This window comes from Nelumbo lutea, chromosome 2 (genome assembly GCF_056320005.1).
Source record: "Nelumbo lutea isolate HS-2025 chromosome 2, American lotus-T2T, whole genome shotgun sequence".
Lineage (NCBI taxonomy): Eukaryota > Viridiplantae > Streptophyta > Magnoliopsida > Proteales > Nelumbonaceae > Nelumbo > Nelumbo lutea.
Genome location: NC_142685.1, coordinates 79,856,212 through 79,878,601, shown reverse-complemented (window position 1 = coordinate 79,878,601; position 22,390 = coordinate 79,856,212). Strand labels below are relative to the sequence as shown.

The following is a 22,390-nucleotide window of genomic DNA, read 5'->3' as shown; positions in this document are numbered from 1 at the left end:
ATATTGATTCATGAGGGTTTACCCATAAAAGAAAGAGGCATCACCATGCAAACCCAACTCTCTATGCATAAAGTGTTAGATGAAACCCCGCCCAGAAAACCACACATACAACTAGTTGGATTCGGATACCCATTTGTTCTAAACAAATCTAACCAAATTGGGAAACCTGATCTGTTAACTAAATGGATCAAATTCAGATATAGGCCGATTTGATCTCTTAGTTATATAATATATAGTTATATGTAAATTTTGATTTCTTTTCTACTTATTAGACATTTATTATACCCTTGTCAACTGTTTTTTTTTTTTTTTACTTTTGTGTAGAAGTATTGTAATTTGTCATCTTAGACAGACCTAGATATGTAAATCAAGTTTATAATATTTTTTTTCTCATCTCTTTTTCTTCTGGTGAAAAACACTAATACCATTCGTCTCTTCTCTTTTCTCATCTTTAAAGGCAAATCCCTCAACATCTGATGCTGATGCTGAATGCCGTATGCCCGAGACTTGCTGCAAGTAGCCTTTTGTCTACTCTCTCATTTTTTATAATCTTGTATTTTCTCTAGTTTTCAGTTCTGAGATCTTTGGTAGATTTCAAACTAAAAGATCAACTACATGAACTGTAGGTATGAGAGCACCTGCAATTTCTGGGTTTTCAATGCCATTGTCAGAGAAGTTTTCTTTGGGGCTGTTGGAGAAGATAGTGACCGTCAGAGGAGCACTCTTCTTGCAGTTACTGGTCTGCAATTTCTGGGTTTTCAACACCATTGCAGTAGAATTATAACCAGTGTAGAGAAGGGTCAAATACAGATTTGGTTTCAGATCAAAACAGGTTTGGTTTGAACTTTTTACTAAATTTAAAAACAGATTTGATTTCAATGTTGGCTATTATAATTGCTGTACCTCTCCTTTTTTACATCCTTTTTCTGTTACATATTTTTTCCTTCAATTCTTTCAAGTTTCATGTTGGGAATCCTTGTAAGATATACCACCATGTCATATTGAGATTTTCAAATTTCACTGTAATTGAATTTGAATCGGTTTTGCATCAGATATCTGATAATGCTATCAAATTGAATTTGAATCTTAATCTTAAAAGATCTGCTGGGTTCTTATAGAATTAGAATCCAGAGGATATCTTATCGAATCAAATTCAGATATACTCCTATTTGAATTCAATTCGATTTATTTGTATTCCTATATACAACCTGAACTGAAGATTAATATCAGTCCTCAATTATCTATGTAGCCACAGATAAACTCATCAGAAAAAAAAGTGGCCAAAAGGTACAGACCCACATCAATTACACCCTTAAAAGAAAAATGGCGGCCAACCCTCAGCCTTTGGGCCATTGAAAATTTAACAAATTCCTAATCCAGTGAGACCCAATTTGTACCCCAAGATTCCCAAGGAACAGAGTACTGGTTGATGATCATGCTATGCTATCCCTCACTAATTTTTTTTTTTTTTTGCTTTAGAATGGAGCTCCATTAGTATATCTTGTACAGCATTTTCATCCTCTCATGTACATCATTTTGCAGTCTCATTATTTAATTTATGCAGTTACTTAAAAGGAAAATTAAAAGACAGATTACACCAGAAGGTACTTCAAAAGAGGAGCAGACCACAAATACACCACGGGTCTAAGCTCTGCTACTCATCTTTCCTCTCTGTCACATTTACGTCTACTGATCATACTATTTTTACGTCTTCCAGTCTTATTCCTGGTCACCCAAGGGTCTCCATGTCCCAGTTCAGCTGGTTGTTTGCCTCTCTAACGTTTAGATCAGCTACTTCAAAGCAACAGTTTCATGCATAGGGACGATCTCTTGATCAAACTTTCTGGGAGCATGATCTGCATCTTCCTCATCAATGTAATCAGCATCCACATCAACCTCTGTGTCCTCCAGGCTCAACCAGGGTCAAGTTCTAATTCTATATCCACTATTTTGGTGTGAAATGTCCTACTGGGTAGCTTCATATCTTCTCCAACTCTGACTTCTACCATCTTCTCACCAATTCCATATCACCTTTCTATCTGACCACCTCTCCCACAACCAATGAGGTGGAGTTATGGAGTTGCGATGAAAGGATGTGTGAATCAAGCAGAGATAAACATGAAGAAGGTGGTGATTATTTGTGGGCAATCACATGATACACAAATGGGGTTAAAAATAAGAAAAAGGCCATACCCAATGTTGCTCCCAGCTATCTGGGGTCTTGGAAGGGCTAGACTGTTACAGTCCTACTCTTTGGCATTTTTTGCACCAAGTGGCTGCTCACAGACTCAAACCCGCGTTTTCACACATTCCAGCCTGCTATTTTAACATTGCACCAAGTGCTGGCCCCTAAATGGGGTTAAAAATGATGAGTAAAAAACAGGAACAGTGGGTTGACAGGAAGTTCTGACCAGCATCAACAAAGAGATCATGTTGATGGAAGAAAGAAGAAGTTAACATTGGTGGGTTGTGCAGCAAAAATCCTTGCCCCTGCAAGTACTCGTTGCCTAAGAATCAGGTGGAGCTCCCCATTATAAGGTGAAGGATTAAAATGGTGGGGGAGGGGGCGGAGGTATCTGTTGTGTTGGGAGCTGAAAGAGGTTCTGATGAGGCAAATAAAGGTGGTATGGAGGAGAAGAAAGAGGAGCTCTGGAGCTGTATCAATTCAAACTTAAATGTTCATCTTCAAGTGGAGACATGAAGCAAGGGGATGTTAGATTCTATTGTGTCAGAGGAAGGTTCATCCAACAGAGGTATTGGAAGAAGGGATGTTTCTGACAGGGTTCATGGCAAGCACGTGGGAGGCAAAGATATAGAAACCAGATGTCATTTGGGGTGAATAAGGACAAGAGAAATCACAAAACAGAGGTTCAGGGGCATTCAAGTGTGTAAGCATATACGTGAGAAGGATTATATAGAACAAAACCTGTCCTTGAAGATATTGAAGAAACAATTATAGACTCCTCATGAATGATATCCTGATGCAGATATTGGAGCTAGGAAAGAATAAATTGGAGAATAAATCAGTTTTTTCCTTTCCTGTACCAATTTCAGAATTTTTGATAGGGAGGGATCTCTTCCCTGACTGCAGGATGTAGTGTCACATCCTCCACTCAGATGGATCCCGAGATTAAAACCAATTTACAAATTCTTTATCAAAATAAACTATTTATAATATAAATATATTTTGCAAGACGATTTCAAAACAAGTTGAAATCCACTGCCAACAGTTTTAGGCTTCCATTAGAGAGTGTATACCAAGATATTCTCTTTGTCCGAAAAAGTGGCTAATCCTATCACAATGATCACTTGCTCAAGTATTTTCTCGGTCTACTCCAACATATCCAAGTATTTGACCCCAAAAGAATCTTTTTGGTTGGCATATTAAAAGAAGGCTAGTTCAGTTACCTAGTGTAGTATCATTATCAAGTCAGGGGATTAAATGCAACTTCCCAATTTACCCCTCTCTCTCCAAGGTCTAGGGTCTAAACACCCATTCACTATTATCTCAGGTCTAACCTGAGCAGTTGATACAACATACTCCAATTTGATAGTACTTGAGTATTGACCTTGACATGATAACATAAGTCTAATAAATGCATAGTTAAGGAGTAATTCGCAGAAACACACTATAACACACATGAAGCAATAATGCACTGAATTTATTCAATAACAAATATCTGTTTACATCAGCCTTATTGGAGCTGAGGGCATGCACTGTCTAACAGATGTGCCTACAAATCAATGTTTTATTATCTTTCTGAGTTGGGCTCTTAAGCACATGTCAGAATTTAATTCTTGTGCTTGTCTATGCAACATTGAGAAATCATAATGGAATTGTTGTCATGAGCTTCACTGGGCCATTGGGGCTGGAAACTCCTTGAGAACTCAAATTCTTGCACTCATACATGGCCTGAAAATAGTTGATTCTTTGGGATAGTCGAACTTGATTGTGGGAGAGGACTGTAATGCTTAGTTGGTTGGAGAAGAAAAATGAGGGCCCCTGGGTACTTCATCAGATGATTATAGAAGCACTACCTTTGACAGCCAAACAGCTCATTCAAATGGATACCAAATTAAATAATACCTTAGAACTAATGGAGTAACCAGGGACCAACTTCTTTGGGGAGCACCAGGCCCAGGAATTGATGTAAATCCAACTTAGTGCAATCCTGAAACATTTGTATGGAAGCCAAAGATGAATTGTGTTGTCTTCTCTCTATCCTATTTGGAGATTGAGGAGTTTTCTTTTAGTCATTAATGAAATTCATGGTTAATGACAAAAAATGTAAGAAAAAGAAAAGGATTAAAACTATGAAGAAGATTTCAGATTAGACAGAACTAATGTTTGTAAAGTATTGGGTTTTGTGTTTCTTGGTCAAGAAGATTTTGCAAGGAACTTTTGAAGAATCTGGAAAAGAAAGAAAGGGAGGAAAGAGGATAGTTTAGCTATATAATCAAGATGAAGAGAGGGACAGGGTGTTGGGAAGATTTTCCACATGGAAAAGTGGAAACAAATGAGGAACAAGTGAGAGGATTCATTGAAGTTCAGGAAAGAGAGGTAATAGGTGTTAGTTGTGATATAGAAACATGGGAGTATGAAGATTCTTTCATGAAAGAGCAGAAATCTCAGGGTCATAGAGAGGTAAGGACAACGGATAAAGGGTTCAGATTTGCAGAATGGAGTTTGTGTTGAAATTCAAATTTGTAGGGTTGAGGTGGTGCTAGGCAGAAGAAAATTTGATATACAATAGAATACCTCAGTGATTCATAATCACAAGGATAAGGAGTCATAGGAGATAGAGAAGGAATCTACTGCTGCTAGGCATTTCAAGGGGCAGAAGAACCTAAGAATTGTACAAATTTCACAGATCTTTGCTTGACAAAGAGGGTGTCTGTTCAGTATTGGTTCCAATAAGATGGCTAAGAAAGTTAATATTAAAAGAAGGTTGAAGGACACAACTATGAAAATAATCAAGTTGATGTGCAAAGATATGCAGAGCATTCAAATTGATTTGTCTTTGTTAGACAATGCTTTTGAGGATTACCAGAGGTGAGAAGTCGTTGAAAAGGGGAGGAGATATCTGGTAGCATAATAAATACTGACAAGTATGTTGTGTGGGTTTGCAAATGAGGTGGCAGTGAACTCCCAAGAAGAGGTGGGAATTGGAAGTGGAGAGAATGGTTAAATTTGTTTTCTGTATCCTCCTTTATGGGGTTTACGTTAGGACTTAGGAGGTGGCTCAGGGAGGGGTAGGCATTCTTGTGAGGGTTTATGGACACTGTGCCAGCATCAAGTTTGATTTTATTTTAATGAACTTTATTTTATTACAAAAAAAAAACTTCCCCCACATAAAAAAAGCTTCCTCTTCCAATCTCAGAGATAAACAAATGTGGTTGGACTGAGAACGGCAGGAATTTATGTATTATTGTCAAAGGCATTGCCTAGGTGACAAGGTGTTTGGGGGGGGGGCGGGGGCTTCACTTAAATGAATGCCTGGAACAATCTAAGAAAGTCTCTTGCTTTGTATAGAAGGTGACCATTTAGATTATTAGATGCTTGCTTAGGTGCCAAAAATGACAAGGATAGTGCCTTATTACAACATAATTTCATTGGTTCATGCTATGCACCCCGTTCCCCTACATAAAAAAAAACTCCCTCTTCCAATCTCAGAGAAAAACAAATGTGGTTGGACTGATTATGAGATGCTTGCCTAGGTGCCAAAAATTACAAGGATAGTGCCTTATTACAACATAATTTCATTGGTTTATGCTATGCACCCCTTCCTTTATCACCTTTATCATAAATATTAGCATGGATTTTACCTTTGGGAGAATTTACAAAAAAAAAAATTAATGTCAATATTATGCTCCCCTTTTTCGAATGTCTTCGATATATTTGCCTCCACCTAAAAATGCATAATGACCCACCACTTGGGATGTTGACCTTACCTTCTGTAGTGGGACCACAGACTGTCTTAGAAAGGTTTCAGGAGTGGACTATGTGGCTCATCCTAAAGGGCCCACCCTGAAAGTTCAATCCCCTATATGACACACAAACCAGGGTGTGACAGGTTGTGTGCTGATCAAGACAGAGGTTGGTCGTCGGTATCTTGGCCACCCCATGTTCCACCCTAGGATGTGTCAGTTCAAGTTTTGCTCGTTATAAATTTTAGGGTAAATTACTAAAACCTCCCTTGAAGTTTTTGGTTGTTGCTGAAACTCTCCCCTGAAGTTTGGTAATTGCAGTCACCTCCTGGACTTTCTCTGACAGTTGCATGTAGATCCCCTTTGTTAGAGTCTTCTAAAAAGACATTATAATGTCCAAAATACCCATGCAGTACTTTCAACTAAAATGTTTTTTTTTTTTTTTTTACAAATTTTCTCTTCATATGAATCCTAGCCCAAATCCTTCAAATCTCTTTTCTGAAATTGATTTATTTTCCAAATTTGCCCTTCATGTCAATCATTCAAAGGCAAAGCTGCAAATTTAAATTCTCTATTTCTTTGTTGTTTATAAAATTTATATTGTTTTTTTTTTCTGTGGAAACCAGGCTCAATAATAATTGTATTGGGTATTTTGGACATTTTTATGCCTCTTTAGAAGATTCTAAAGAAGCGCTTGCAACTATATCAGAAAGTTCAGGGGAGGTGATTGCAATTGTCAAACATCAGGGAAGATGTCAGCAATGGTCAGAAACTTCAGGGGAGGTTTCAGCAATTTACCCTAAATTTTATGGCTATTGATGTTTTTGTTTATTCAATACATAAAGTTTGTGTCCTAAAGTCTCAGACTCCTATTTTAAACCTAAAAATGGAAAATGAAAAGGCAAAGGCAAACAATAATATTCTTCTTTCAAGAATATGTCATCTTTTGGCTTCAACTTGGTCGGGCAAACTGACAACGTTCGGTTTTCTATTTCACGAGGAATATATGAATGGGAGAAAAGTGAAATTGATACCTTGATGAAAGTATATTGTAACTGCTTATTCGTAAATGGATTTGATAAATCTTGTATTGTATAAGCTTCCTCTGTGGGCACATGCTTTGTGTCTTTGGTAAGGTAAACTAAAAGTTAAATTGTAGTTCATGATATGTAAGCTCCCATTTCTCTTCGCTTTAGGTACACTATTTGAAGCTTTTGTTGTTTTTGAGGTACAACTTATGCCTCACCTTTTTGATAGGTTTGCTGAGATACAAACATAAATCTCTAGTCTGATCATTGAACTACATGATCTCATTGTCTTATTTTATGCTGAATTTATTTTGTAATAAACACAATATTTACCGTACTTAATATTGAATTGCCAGGAATGGATCCCAATGTGTCTCAAATTCGAAATGGCAACACAAATGAGAAAGGAAAAAATGTAATGTGGAGGAATGAAATGGATCGTTGTCTGACAAAAACACTTGCAGAGCAAGTGAAAAAGGGAAATAAAATAGATAAAAATCTAACTTCTTCTGCATATACAGCTGCAGTTTCTGCATTAAACAAAAAATTTGGACTTGATTTGACAAAAGAGCACATTAGGAATCGGCTCAAAACTTTGAAGAAACAGTATGGTATTTTAAAGGATCTGCTTTCTCAAAATGGTTTTGAGTGGGATGAGAAAAGGAAGATGGTGATTGCAAATGATTCTGTATGGAATGACTACATCAAGGTATATTTTCTACTCAATTTGAATTCGTAGAATCTTTTATGATACTGCTTGCTAAGTTATGTTTCTTTCAGGTGCACCCAGATGCCAGGGCTTTCCGAGCAAGATTCATTGAATATTATAACGAGTTGTGTATTATCCTGGGCAATGATTATGTTCCTGTAACCTATTACAGAACCAATGTGGATGTTGTGGATTTGAGTGCTGACAACGAGGGTATAGTGGCCACTGATACATCTCACATTCATAGTAGCAAAACAAAGGACAAAGGTAAATACATTGTGTGGACAGATGAAATGGATCATTGCCTTTCTAAGATTCTTGTAGAGGAAGCAAAAAAACAGGGTAACATAAAAGACCAAAATTTGAGGCACATGGCATATGAGGTTGCTCTTATGGCTTTAAATGAAAAATTTGCACTTGACTTGACAAAGGACCACATTAGGAATCGGCTTAAAACTTGGAAGAAACAATATGGAGTCCTAAAAGAACTACTTTCTCATAGTGAGTTCAAATGGGATGAGACACGAAAGATGGTTTTTGCAAGTGATTCTGCTTGGAATGATTACATCAAGGTACGTCACACGTTCGATTAACTTGGTTAATTTCTGTCATCAAATGCTTCAAAGGAAAAAAAAAGTTTGCTAGATGCTAACAACTTCTGATTTTATTTTTGAAAAAAAGATTTCTTTTTTAATCAGTCGAAGTAGGATCTTCCTGACATAACCTTCCTATTTCAGCCACATGGAGGGATCTAGATGATATGCAAGTTCCCAAACTATCGACCAGATTTGGGAACCTCTGGATGGCCATATGTTCAATCTCATCTTGCATTGGTGGTTTTCTAAAATTAATATTTTAGATGTTGCAAAATTAATGCTTTTAATATAAAACTTTCCCAGAAATAAGGGTGGATTGTTTACATGTGGCTAGTTCTCTTAGGTTGAAATTTACCCCATGAATAGAGGTTGAAATTTGCCCCATGTTAGGTTCTTTTGGGCTCCTAACTAGGTTGCTGTTGGAAGATTCCTGGGTCACTTAGTCTTCCCCACTAAATGGCCCTCTCATATTATATTATTATTTAAATAATTTGAAATGTTGTTTTTCATTTTATTGTATGTACTTAGATTCCTAAATTTCATTAATTTTAATACAATAAAATGGAATATATTAATTATAATAGAAATTTGGCATCCTTGCCACTACTTCAGGTATTTCTATGCCAGATAAGTAGCCCTATCAGGGGTTTCATATGATTATACAGTGGCAAGGACCATCATTTTTTTTCCATTAAAGGTCTGGTAAAGTGTTCCTGAATATGTTGCTCAATTAATTGATACAATGTGATGTAATCTATTCTGTTTTTCAAAGGAATTCTCTGCGGTTCGTATATATATTACTCAAAATGATTGAAAGTTAAGATGCTTTCAGAATTTGTAACTCAATCTTCCATTTAAGTAATGCCCACATAGGCGTGAGAGTGCTTTTTCACGTATGCGATTGTTTATATACGTTCATTGTCATAGTTCCTTTGATACATTTTAGATTAACATGTATTACTCACAGATACACCCTGATGCCAAAGCCTTCCGAGCAAGGCACATTGGAAACTATAATGAGTTGTGCATTATCATGGGCAATGAGCAGGCGGTTGAAAGTTGTTCCAAACCCAATGAGGAAGTTGATATGGACTTTGCTACTGATTATGAGGGTATTGAGACAGTTGATGCATCTCAGACTCACAGTGAAGATGCAAAAGAGAAGGGGCGGTACTTAGTGTGGACTAATGAAATGGACCGCTGTCTGGCTGTGACACTTGCAGACCAAGTTAAACAGGGGAATAAAAGGCATAAAGTTTTAAAACATGCAGCATATATGGCTGCTGTTAGAGCTTTAAATGAAAGATTTGCACTTGACCTGACAAAAGATCATGTTAGGAATCGGCTTAAAACTTGGAAGAAACAGTATGCTGTTCTGAAGGAACTGCTCTCTCAGAGTGGCTTCCACTGGAACGAAACACAGAAGATGGTTGTTGCAAATGACTCTGTTTGGAATGACTATATTAAGGTACATTTATATTTGACAAAAGTTTCGCTGTATGAGTTACAAATGTGACATAATGATTTTACTTAATCAACCTATGTCGATTGCAGGCACACCCAGATGCCAGGTATCTCCGAGCAAGATCCCTAGAAAACTATGATGAGTTGTGCATTATCTTTGGCAATGAGCAAGCAAATGGAAATTATTCTAGGGATATTTCCAAAGTTGATGTGGGCTTGAGTCCTGACAGTGACGAGCTGGAGATACCTGATCGGTGTTTGTCAGCAGATGATGATGTCAGTAATGACAACATAGATGAGGGAATGGAAGTTTCGTCTCAGCAGACTAGAGCTCGACCAGATTTATTGTCACGATCCAAAAGACCTGTAAAGAGGAAACGGACTGTTGATACGATGGTAGAAACAATGAATGCTATGGCTACAAATATTGGTCGGATAGCTGATGCTCTAGAGCAAAGCAGCAAGACTGTAGGTTTGGATGAGTTATTTGAGTTGGTCAAGAAAATTCCAGGTTTTGGCGATGATCTCATTATTGAAGCTTGTGAATTTCTGGCTTTTGATGAGAGGAGGGCAAAATTGTTCCTCAAACTTGATGAGAGGTTGAGAAAAATTTGGCTGTTAAAACGTTTACGTGGTTAGAATGGTTTTGATAATTCTGTATGGGCTGGTTTATAATGTTGGAGATGTATGTTCGGCTTTATTAAGTTGATATCTCGAAGGCCCTCTAAACAGGTGCTACCTTTTTTTCCTTGTCTCCATCAATGTTTTAAGATTCGGATGGGACAGAAAACCGGAATGCTTCTTGGGTCATGGGTCAAATGGTTTGATCGCAATTCACATATATTTAAAACTTGTAAAATGTCTCATGCATTGGCACTTTGGCAGTATGGTTTTATTTTTAGGTACTTAACACAATAAACACCAACTTTTCAACATAAGTGGTATTAGCAGGATTTGAATCCGCGGCTCCGCTGGGATTATCCATCTAACATACCAATTGAGCCACCACTCGGTTAATTAGTTGTTTTTAACATAAATTGTATAGGGTTCAAATCTTGCCATTTACATTTTATGTGAATATATAGATGATAGGTTGGAGTTTGAGTCTTGAGATTTGCATATTAATCTCAGTTAATACAAATTTGTAGAATGTAAAACCTTGCATTTTGTATTGTTTTGTATGTATTTATATTGTAGATATTTGTATTTGTACTCTTATAAATACAAATTTGTAGAGCAAAATAGAAATTTGTAGAGTGCAAAATCTTGTATTTTGTATTATTTTGTATGTATTTGTACTCTATATATTTGTATTTGCGTTCATTCCAAACTGAGCCTTTGGTTTCAGAGCATTGAAAGCGGAAAAAGTAAAATGCACATTGATATATGTGCTCATAAGGTCATCATCATTAACATCATCCAAGTCTTATCTCAAGTATATGGGTTCAGCCATGTGAATCTTATTTTGTTGTTTAATGCCATTGATATTGTTAAATTATTGCCTATATCATTTCTTAGTTCTTACTATTACTACCTAATGCCCTTTTTGGTTACCTCTAGTCTTTTTAGTCCTTTCTATTTGCAATGGATTAAATTGTGTGTATGCATAAAAAAATACATATTTTAATGATTTATGTTAAGTGTTAATTGTAGGGTCTTTGATGCTTCCCTTCCCTTGAGGCTTCATTGTTTATAGTTTCTGAGACAAAAATGGCCACAAGATTGAATTTACCCTGAAAATGAGTACAAAGTTTGCTTCCAAAAAATTGAATCAAACTATTGCTTTCATCGATGGTCGATGTAAATGGAAGAGATTCCTCTCATCGACCAACAAGCAACTAACTTCTTGTGCCATCAATAGCCATTTGCAAAACATTACCAGCTTTTGGAAGAACATTTTCATTCCATTATTTTGGCACTTCATAGAGGGAGTGGCTCTTGTACAGTGATTATTATGATGATGGGGCTTTTATTTCTTATAGGAGGATGGATCTTCCTCCTTTTACAAAAATCTAATCTAAAGAATGTATTGATTTTGTATGGCTTGCAATAGGAAGATCTGTGAACTGATAAATAGATCTAATCTAATCAACCTAATCAACAAAAAGATTTGAGAATATACTTTATCAATGAAAGAATATGACAATAATAGATCTACAAAATGGAAACAATATTTTCACCTATTATTTTTTCCTTGCTAGATGAATCACAAATCCGAGAATCATAAATCGAAAAAAGGTATTGGGAAAGTTTTTAGTCATCGTTTCTTCCCTATTAGATGAATGATACTTTCATATCTTGAAAAAAAAAAAAAACTAGAACATTACAGATCTAGAGCCAATTGGGAAATGTTTCTAGCTATTATTGTTTCCTAATGTAGATCTAGAGTTGATTAGTTAGTGTTTGCAGTAGTTTGAAGTTAAATGTTTCTTTTTTTAGTTTTTTTGGATCTGATAATATACCTATGACATCTTTTTATTTGGAGTTTATTTATCTTTTTCCTTTCTTAGAGACAACGAACCGTGAATCATATTGCCACAAGACTGATTTATCGTTTTGTTGCTAAAGATCTAATATCATCTCCAAGATTGCACTACCCTGGACATGTGTTAGGCAGTCTATGCCCTTAGATCCAATCAGATTGATGTATTCTAAGTTTTATGAAATTAGAGTATTATTATTTTATATTTGTAATTGATATGTTTTTTATATGTTATCTTATAAACTGGATATTTATGAGACTTATGTTAATTTAGAATGTTCTCAACCATTGGATAAACTTGAGGAGTTTATTTTGACAAAATTGATATTGATGTACTACCAAGTTGGTGGAGTAATTTGTCTCATTTTCTAGGGTTAGACCAAAGGTATAGTCAATGGGTGTTTATGAAAAACATTGAACATGGAGCAATTTCTAATTATGCCTTGTACCTTAGAGACAAATGGACAAAATTAAAAAGTTGCAATTACCCTAATGATATTACAACTTTTGGACTAAATTGCTTTTGCTATGTGAATTAGTGAGATAAGGGTCAAATAATTTGGTATATTAGAGCAATTTAGAATACTGTCTGAGTGGGTGATTGTTGTGATAGGATTGACCCATTTGTTAAACAAAAAGAATATTAGAGTTTATGCTCTCTGATGGAAATCTAAAATTGTTAGTAGTGGATTTCAATATATTTTTGAAATCGTTTTGCAAAATACATTTATATTTATAATATGTTAATTTGTGAAAGAGTTTACAAAAGGTTTTCAATCACAGGATTCGTCTTAGTAGAGGGTGTGACACTACATTTAGTAGTTAGAAAAGAGGTTCTTCTCTATGTGTGGTGATTGATTATTTTGGACTAAGAGGTTAAGTGCAAAAGGCCTTTAAGGGCTGAAATTTGAAGGACTTTTATCTTAACATTAATCCATTGTCCTTCGGCTTCATAGGGTGATTGAAACCAATGATCACTTACACATAAGTGCTAAGCCTATATTAAACCCAATTTGATTGGCTCAGGGGTTCACTAGGTAAACCTTTATGGACTGATATGAAAGCTTTGCGTGTTCCATGCTATACATTATTTAGGCCCAGTTGACTTGCAACTCATGTAATTAAGAAATTACTTGGTAATGGGCCTAATCCCATTAGTTAGTTAGACTAGTCACATGAAAACTTAAGTTGTCATATGCATTGGGTCAAATATGGATATGGGTTTTGGGTATGGATCTCTCTAATTACTCAAGTAATTAGAAGTCTAACCAAATCAGATTTGGATAGTTCTAATCACATTAGAATTAGCAAGTCTATATAAGAGGAAAGTAGAAATCAATGCATAATTTTTGCGCATTATTTTGCACATTGCTTTCTACTCTCTAACACCCAAAACCCTAGTTTAACATAGCCTTGAGAAGCCTATTTTGCACTTTTTTGCGTTTTTCTTTTTTTTTACAAAAACTCAGATTGAAAGTGATCCACAGTTGGACATTATTCACGCCAGTTAGTATGCAATTTGGTTCTAGTTTTGTTGCAAGATAGAGCTTTTGATAGAGCTACACCATCTTCAGTTTGGAGCTTGGTTTGGGTTTGAATTTTGGGTGTGAACAACCACTTTAGGAGTTGTGTTTTATGGTCTTTGTATCAGGTACACTTAATTTAAGTATTAAAATCAAAATTGGGCCATTTTAGGGCTGGATTGATCATGGGGGAATTGGATTCTCCAATGAGAATTTGATTCTCACATGCTTGGATTGTCAGAATTTTAAATTCTAGTCTTGAAATCCTACCAAGGTTTGGTCTTTAAGGAGTTTTTGCAGTCCAAACAATGGTTTTGATCAATTTTCTAATAAATTTTTATTATGTATCTCTTTCATTTCTAAAACACTATATTCAGCTTTTTCCTTTTTTTCTTTTACTTTTTCAATCTTATAGCCAAATATATATCTGATTTTGGTTTTATTTGATGATAAGCAATTGATTTTCATGGAACCAATTCCTTGAATGGAATGTGTTAACTTTTTTCATGCCTTGCAACGATTTGTGTTTCCAATCTCACATTTCTTAGCAGGGCCATTTGAGATGCCTTTTTTTTCTTACAATGGTTTGAGATGCCTGATGGAAAACTGGATTAAATGTTGAGCTCATTATGGATATCAGTAGAAAATTAGATTAATGATCTACCACTATTCTATGCTTTTATGAACCAAACACTTGCAAAAATGTGTTTTGGCTTTATGCCCTTTACAACCAAACAACATTGATATGTTTGTACATGTAAAATTGACCCAATTTTGATTTCTTGTTAATCATACTTTTTGTATTGGGTAAATTATAAAGACCCCCTCGTACTATGGTGTTAGTGACAAATATTCCTAAGCTTTCATTTGCTTCAAAGACCCTATAAACTTTCACTTTACAACAAAAACCCCTTCATTTGAGTTATGTTAGTTAACTTTGAAAAAGATTCTCCTTTAGCTGTTTAAATTAAATCCCCAATCTACCAATTTTTTATTTATTTGAACAGTTATGATTCGATTCATTTTCTAAGTATAACATTGTAGCCCTCTCAATTGCTTCAATAGATCCTTGAGATTTCTGGTTGCATTCAATATTCATAATGAAATGGTAGAGTTTTTTTTTTTTTTAATGATAGATATGAATTTATGGTTTCATTTAGGTTTTCTTGATTTATTAGAGAAATGAGTGGATCATTTTTATATTTTAAGATGAAGAAAACATTCTTGTGAGTGAAATGAATCGAGAATAAAAAAAAAACTTTTTTCTATGCCAATGAAATGATTCTTGTTATTTCAGATGCTTTGGTTTGGAGAAAATGGGGATATTTTTGGTTAATTATTTTTTAAGAGAAAAGTATGAAGAAAAGAAAATAAGGAACGTTGAGGTGGGAATTTTTGTAATTTTATGCATTTCATCATCTATGATTAGTTAAAATATATTGTTAAATGTAAGATTAACCACTCCTTTGTTAATTAAATTAATTACTCAACCTGCTGGCCTAAGATGATCCATTACCCAACCAGAAGCGTCTCATAGAGGTTCAACTCACTCGCTCACTTTCTCTGTCTTATCTTCTTTCTTCTTACCTAACTTTGGTGGGGAATACAGAACAGAGTAAGGATTAATGGAAGAAGAAAGTAGGCCAGTGTTAGTAAGCAATAAAGGTTGATTATAGACATGCCATTTTTCATACGTAAGCTATAAGATATAGAGAAGGTCGTGTGGGCACTAATAAAACATAGTTCAAATGGGTTCCATTGCAACCGGTTTTTATCTTTGTGTGACAAAGAAAGAATTCCACTTCATTTTCTCTTAAAAGTTAAAACCAAAAACAATTAATTACATAACTTACTTCCTTTAAGTAACCAAATGTTGGGAAGCCATATTTATTTATAGGAAGAAAACAGAAGTAAAAGGAAATCTAAGCACAATGAAGAGTCATCATTAATAAAATCAACTAATAAATTAAGCATCGACAAGCATCAGTAAGGTTGATGGTGATTGCCTGATTGGGTTTTCATTAAGACCGGGCTGAGCTTGGTCCGGTAAAAATATGGCTCCTGAAAAGGAAGAACCCAACAGCATGACCAGCGACTGCAACAAGAAATACTCCTCCATTGAAGGACATGACAGAGAGCATGACTAAGTAAGCCAGACCCATGCGAAGAACGTACACGCTGGTACGAGCGAGCCTAGCTACTCTTGGGTTCATCCCTGGCCTGAAGCTCCAAGTGACGCTTAACAACTCCACAGCTACCGCAAGGAGAAAAACGAAACAGAGAGCCAAGAAGTACATGCCAAGCCGGCTTTCAGGCCAACCAGGGAAGAGAATCTCCACATTTCTGCCCCAGAAGAAACTCATTTGCCGCATAGACTTCTGGGTAGCCACGGCCATACTCAACCCATCTTTCGGCATCAACTGAGGCGACACCGCCTTGTCTATACCACCATCACTCATCCCATGATCCATGTGTTTGTATATCAGAGAGAAACAGAGAGAGAGAGGTTGCTGCAGAGAAGAGGAAGAAACTAGAAAGGGAGAAAACCCTCAGAACCCTCGCATTAAACGACAAAATTTTGGAACCACTTTCCTTCAACACAGACCTTGTTTTACGTAGTCCCAGTACTTTACCACTTTATTTATAATACAGTTATACATATAAAAAAGCAAAAGGAATCAAACAAAAAGTTTAAATGGAATTAGCCCACAAGTGGGCGTCTCACAAGTACATCCACCCTGTATTGGGAACATCTGCCGTGAATATTTATTAATAAGTATAAGATATGTTTCCAAGATGTACATGTGAGCCCCAGTTGTGAGGAGCAGATCATCTGGTCTCTTTTTCAACATTGGGATCTTACAACATGTCTTGGCTGCATAGGGTAGAAGATGTTTCCCAACATCTCCATACTTCTATTTATTATTTATAGAGAGATGTTCCCAATTCGTGATCTACCATTTAATTATTTAATTGGGTATTTTGCTTTTGCTTTTTGATTTTTCTTTTATCCTTTCATATTATATAACACACTGCAAGAGATTCATAGGTGCAGGGGTGCATGGAGACACGATGAACACTGAGGTTTCATTATCTTGTGGGCCCAATGGAGAAGATGAACCGAACCGATCAAGTGATGAAAAATAAACCCAACAGTTTTGTTGCTTATTTTTCTAGTTTTGGTGGAGATGTCAGATGCTCAAAAAATCACATTAATTATCAGAAGTCAATATAAATAGCAAAAAAAAAGTCAACAAATTATCATAAATTAGTAAAGATTACCAGAAAAGTATGTTCACTATTATCTATTTCTATTATTTCACTTTCTTTAAAAAAGTCCTAAGGTTCCGCTAGTTTCCATTATAAAAAGTAATGGAGATAAAAGAAACCCAACAGTTATTTTTGCTTTTTATTTTTAGTTTTGGTGGAGAAGTGTCAGATATGGGGGCCAAATCTCACCTACATTGCTTGGCATTTACTAGTTAATTTTATTGGACAGTGCATGGGAATGTAATTTTATGAGAGAATCAATCGGACATAGGCTACCTACCGTAGGCTGCAAACGGGTAGGATCGAATTAGGTATTGAATATCATTAATAAATTAGACTAATAAAAATAATAAGAATGCTATATTTAATAAACAAACTTAAATATTAAGTCCTTTTTGATGGATGAAATAAAGGACTTAAAGAAATATACAGAGTTCAATACATATAACCAGTGGCCTGCCCCACCAAATACTTTACAAAAGCTTTAGCCTTTTGAGATAAAGGCATGGGCAGCCATATTATAATGTCTTGGAATATTCTTAAAATAAACAGCTTCAAGAAAAAAAAAGTTAATAGAGAGGATTTAGTATATCCAGGAATTAGGGTTCAAAGGAAAAAAAACAGGACTGAGAACTTAACACTGTGTTTAGTTGTAATGCAAATTTATTTGTAGCAAATGATTTCAATGCAAATTATGATTTATTTTTATTTGGAAATTTATCTTATTTTATTTGATTGTAATATAAATGAATTAAAATAAGACCTCAAACAAAACAAAATAAAACCCAAAACAAAATTAAACCAAGATTTACATTATTTTGATTTGCACTCCCAAGCATTTGTATTAGTGCAAATATAATTGCATTGCAACCAAACAAAGCCTACAGATTCTATTACAGATTTGGCATCAGAAAAAATTATGACTGAATTTCATTGATTCTCCTTAGCAAGAAGAAGAGCTTTTTTCAAAATTGCACCCCAGCTCAGCCTCAACTGGATCTTTGGACATATCATTACTACCTCGTGTAGCCATAATAAAATTCTTGTTATAGTGAAAAACATATATAACCAATAAGTCACTCTACCATTACTATCTATACCGAGTTCGGCTTCTGTCAGGGCAAGTTGGTGCTCGAGCAGCCCCTTGCAACCTTGCCTTGGGAATATTCTCCATGAAATAAATCACATAAGTACAGAGATATTCCCAACGTAAGGCTGTAAAGGCTGTTGGAATGGGCTTTGCCTTGACCGAAGCCAGATTCATCTACACCACCATCACAGCTTATGATAAAATCCTGCTTAACAGGGCTCATAATATCATTGAGAGAAACACTTCTATCACCACAACTATCATAAGAAATAATCTCCTCTCAACTAGCATGCCTTAAAATATTGTTGACAGAATTCATAGTTGTCGGAAAAAAGTAAAGAAGGCAGAATAGAACTTATCGATAATCGCTTTCCAAACCAAGAACTTGTGAAACTGTAGCATTGCAGAACTACGAAATGGAGAACTTGCAGAGAGGAGGGCTGAGTCGTGCTACTTGGTCACTTTCCTTAAAACCACATTCTCCCCTACGGTGCAGCCGGGTGATTGCAAATCGGTTGTCAAGATAAAACAGTCCACAAGCCATTGGAAGGCATGCACTCGCTTACCAGACCTCCGCAAACCACCAAGAATGATGCTTAGAAAATCGACACTTGACAGAGAGAGAAAGATGTGTTGTGTGCAATGATCTGTGTTTCTGTGTCGATCAACACTCCTTTTATAGAGTGTTCTCACTCACCCGAATGGACATAGAAGTGTCATTTCAGAGAGTTACCTCTTCAGAACAGTGCACATGTTCGAAGAGACACAAAGAAGAAGAGACACGGAAAAGAAGAAGAAAACATTTTAAAAATAAATTTTGAAATTCAAAAGTCAAATTGTTTAAACCAGTCAAAATTAAAATGATTCGGTGTAGTGCATGTATACATGTACACACACTCTTACCCACGCCCCGTTCCAGTGCATGAGTGTAAAAATCACCCCAACCCCCTCACATACATGTAAATATCTATAATGCTTTCCTCCTATGGATCCCTACCCATAGAGAGAGCAAATCTATAGATAAACTACAACTCAACTTCCTTCCCAAGCAATGTGGGACAAGGGAGTTTTCCCATGCACTCAAATAAGCAAAGAGGAAAAGACAAAACTCAAAGAGTACAAGGGAGGGAGGAGAGATTCTTGAAATTTTGAATCTCCCTCCAACAATCCTTACAAGATTCAAAATTACAAGAAGATCGAACAATTTGAGCATCGTGGTGAGAAAAAATATTCATGGTGATGTCTTTTGGAATTCAATCAACACTTAGTTATGATAGGCTATGTTACAAAGTACGAGTGGAGTCAGACTCTTTCAATCTTTCCTCTTTGTCGTAACTAGCTAACCTGCCAACCAACTCTACTCACCAATTCTTTAGTGGTTCTTTTGTTTTGAAACATTTCGGCCTTGTTCCCCTCTTGGAATCATGAATATTGTAGAGAGTTAGCCCTAAATCTCTCTTAGAAGGGGCTATACTTTACACTCACTTAGGTCAATTATTTAGCATACACTACACACACTATTCTTAACTGATTAAGAGACTTATGCTCAACTTGCTCAAACTAAAGTGAGCACTATCTTACTTCGGCATCTGAAATGAGACAAAAAAATGATAGTGCTTTCCCAAGTCATCTAGCGACTCTTTTTTACCCATTCAACCTAATTTCAGGGATCTCCTTTCACATAGGTTGGGTGTCCATCACTAATGACTTATGTAACGAGCTTCAGCCCCATTCTTACCGATACCTCATAAACCACTTTAGAAGTCTGTGGTTTGGTTAACGTTTTTGCTGTTAGATAGTTTTGTATGCCCTTAGCTTCAATCAAAATTGATGTACTTTATGAGTTTATTGTAAATGAGTAAACATGCATATTTGATTCATGTTCCCTTGGTATGTTTCTGTGTAATACCTTTAAACTGGACACTTATTGAGACTCGTGTTAGTTTAGAAAGTTCACAGCTAGTGGGTCGGTCTGGGGAGACCTATCCTGACAAGGCTGACACTGTGGTGCCATCAAGTCGGTTGAGGTGTCTTGTCTCAGCTACCGGGGTGAGACCCCAGGCACATACAGTGTGGGATTAATTGAATCTTTGAACTGGATCAGATTTCCAGTATTGCCCTGGACCTTGGAGATTGATGGGCAAAACTGGAAAGTTACACCCGACCCCTAGACTCGATTATAATACTGCACTAGGTGTCGGATCGGGGTGTCTTTGATGTACCAATTAGTGAGATCCTTAGCGGGGGTCAAAACCTGGGTATGTTGGGACAATCCGAGAATTCATCTGAGTGGGTGATCATAGTGACAGGATCAGCCCCTTTGTCGGACAAAGGTAATGATCGGGGATGCGCTCTCACTGTTGGAAACCAAGACTGCCAGCAGCCGATTTCAACTGTTGAGATTTGTTTTGCAAAGTATATTTTATATGAGATATAAAAGTATATATATTATAGTTTCTAAAATGTTTGCAAAAGGTTTTAATTCCCGGGATCCATATAAGTGGAGAGTGCAACACTGTTCCTTGCAGCCGAGGGAGATGTCCTCTCTTGTCGGGCAGTGTATGATCATTAAGGGCTGAGAGGTTAAGTGTAAGACCATTGAGGATAATACCTGATGGGCTAATCTTGCATCTGCCCACAGTCCCTGGGTGTTACAAGGTGGTTTGGCCCAGGGACCACTTAGGGTAAGTGTTGGGCCCATAGAGCCCATTTGATGGGTTTCAGGGGCTGCACTGTCTTTAACAGTGTATTCGACCAGGCCTTGTAACAAAGGCTGGGCCGAACCCATGTGGCTGATGTGTAGATCAATGCTTGGGTCCTACGCCATACAAGGAAGCCCAACTGGGCAGCAGTTAGGAAGGTTGAGTGAGCACATGAGCTTAATGGGCCTAAAGCCCATTTCGAACTGGGCTATTTATTTAGTTAATTAAAGGGGCGAATTCTGAGATGGATTACCAGATAGGATAGGGTCTTAATCCTATCCACTCAGAGAGTCCAGATCTGAATGCGATTCAGATCTAGAAACCTTCTAATGGGATTAGGATAAAGCTAGTCTAATATGCAGATAAGATAAGGGTTTATCCTTATCACTAGAAGAGAAGGCTGATCCAAATATGATTTGGATAAGCACCTCCTAATGGGATTAGGAGCTGATCTTTTAAGTTAAGAAAAAGAAGGAGGGGGCGGCAGCCTTGAGAGAGACCAACAAGAAACACATAAGATCCTCTTTAGTGCTGAAATCAAGAAGAGAGAATTCTGCAGCCTGCGAATACTCTCTTGCCGCCTCCCTGCTCTTGTCGCCCTGTTTGCCAGTTCGATCTCCAGCTATGGGAGAAGTCAAGATTGGATCTTGACATCAGTTCTTTGAGAAAGGATTGAAAAGGAAGCTGTGCTCACGTTGCATTCTACTGTTTCTTGCGAAGGACAGAGTTCTTGGGGAAGAACAATGCTGATTCTGCTCCATCCTGCATTGCACCATCTTCAGTGGGAGCAGTCTTTGGATCCTTCCTTGGGCGTGAACACCTTCGTTGGGAGATATTACTTCTCCGTATCAGGTATTATTCTCTCCCATTCCTTTTGGTTCAGATCTGGTTCAGTTTAAGGTTCAAGATTTATCCTTGAAAATATGATTTTCTAAATAGGGAATGTGATTCCCAGTTGATGGGAGAAGAAATTTTTTTGAAATTCGCCCCTTATTCCGCAATCTTTGGGCGTCCATGTGATGGATCTCTCATCCTTTCATTTGCAAGGTTGTTTTCAAGCCTCACAAAATTCAGAGTGATTGTACCTTCGCCGAGGTGTTGTCTTACTAGGTTATGCCTTAAGTGGATATGCCTTCTTTTACCGTTGTAAGTTTTGTTCTTGGCTCTGGCTATTTCTCATTGGCTATCACAATGGAGAGATATAGACAGAACCAACATGGCCAAAGTAGTATTTTTGCCAATAAGTTCCTCAATCACTTTTCCTCGGACCCTGCCAATTATAATGCAATGAATTCGACATCCATTATTGAGCTGGTATTATAGGATTGCTTTATCGATTTCCATGGTACTGCTCCTCCACCTAGGGTAAAAACATATCCACTAGTGGAAGTACTATCATTTGAATCTGAAATCTAATTCGCATAAGTAAAGCCTTTTTAAACAAGAAGAAAACATGAGTAGTGTAAACCAAAATTTATAGTTCATTTTAAATATTTTAATAACCTTACTAGAGCTTCCTAATATCCATTTCCAGGATTATGAGTATGTTGACTTAATTTTCCAACAGCTATAGCTATATTTGCTATTGTGCAATTCAT

At 36.5% G+C, this 22,390-nt stretch overlaps 1 protein-coding gene across 6 annotated transcripts in view; it reads left to right on the top strand.

Moving 5' to 3' along the window:
* LOC148871627 (uncharacterized) overlaps nt 1-10,481 on the top strand; it is a 34,368-nt gene extending 23,887 nt beyond the window's left edge. For all 6 annotated transcript variants that reach the window (XM_088971383.1, XM_088971384.1, XM_088971379.1 and 3 more), the window contains 6 exons: nt 458-516; nt 627-832; nt 7,313-7,665; nt 7,737-8,237; nt 9,229-9,729; nt 9,816-10,481. In XM_088971383.1, coding sequence (XP_088827509.1) covers nt 497-516; nt 627-832; nt 7,313-7,665; nt 7,737-8,237; nt 9,229-9,729; nt 9,816-10,364 — 2,130 coding nt within the window. In that variant the 5' untranslated portion in view covers nt 458-496 and the 3' untranslated portion in view covers nt 10,365-10,481. The remainder of the gene's footprint in view (nt 1-457; nt 517-626; nt 833-7,312; nt 7,666-7,736; nt 8,238-9,228; nt 9,730-9,815) is intronic.
* The last annotated feature ends 11,909 nt before the right edge of the window (nt 10,482-22,390 follow it).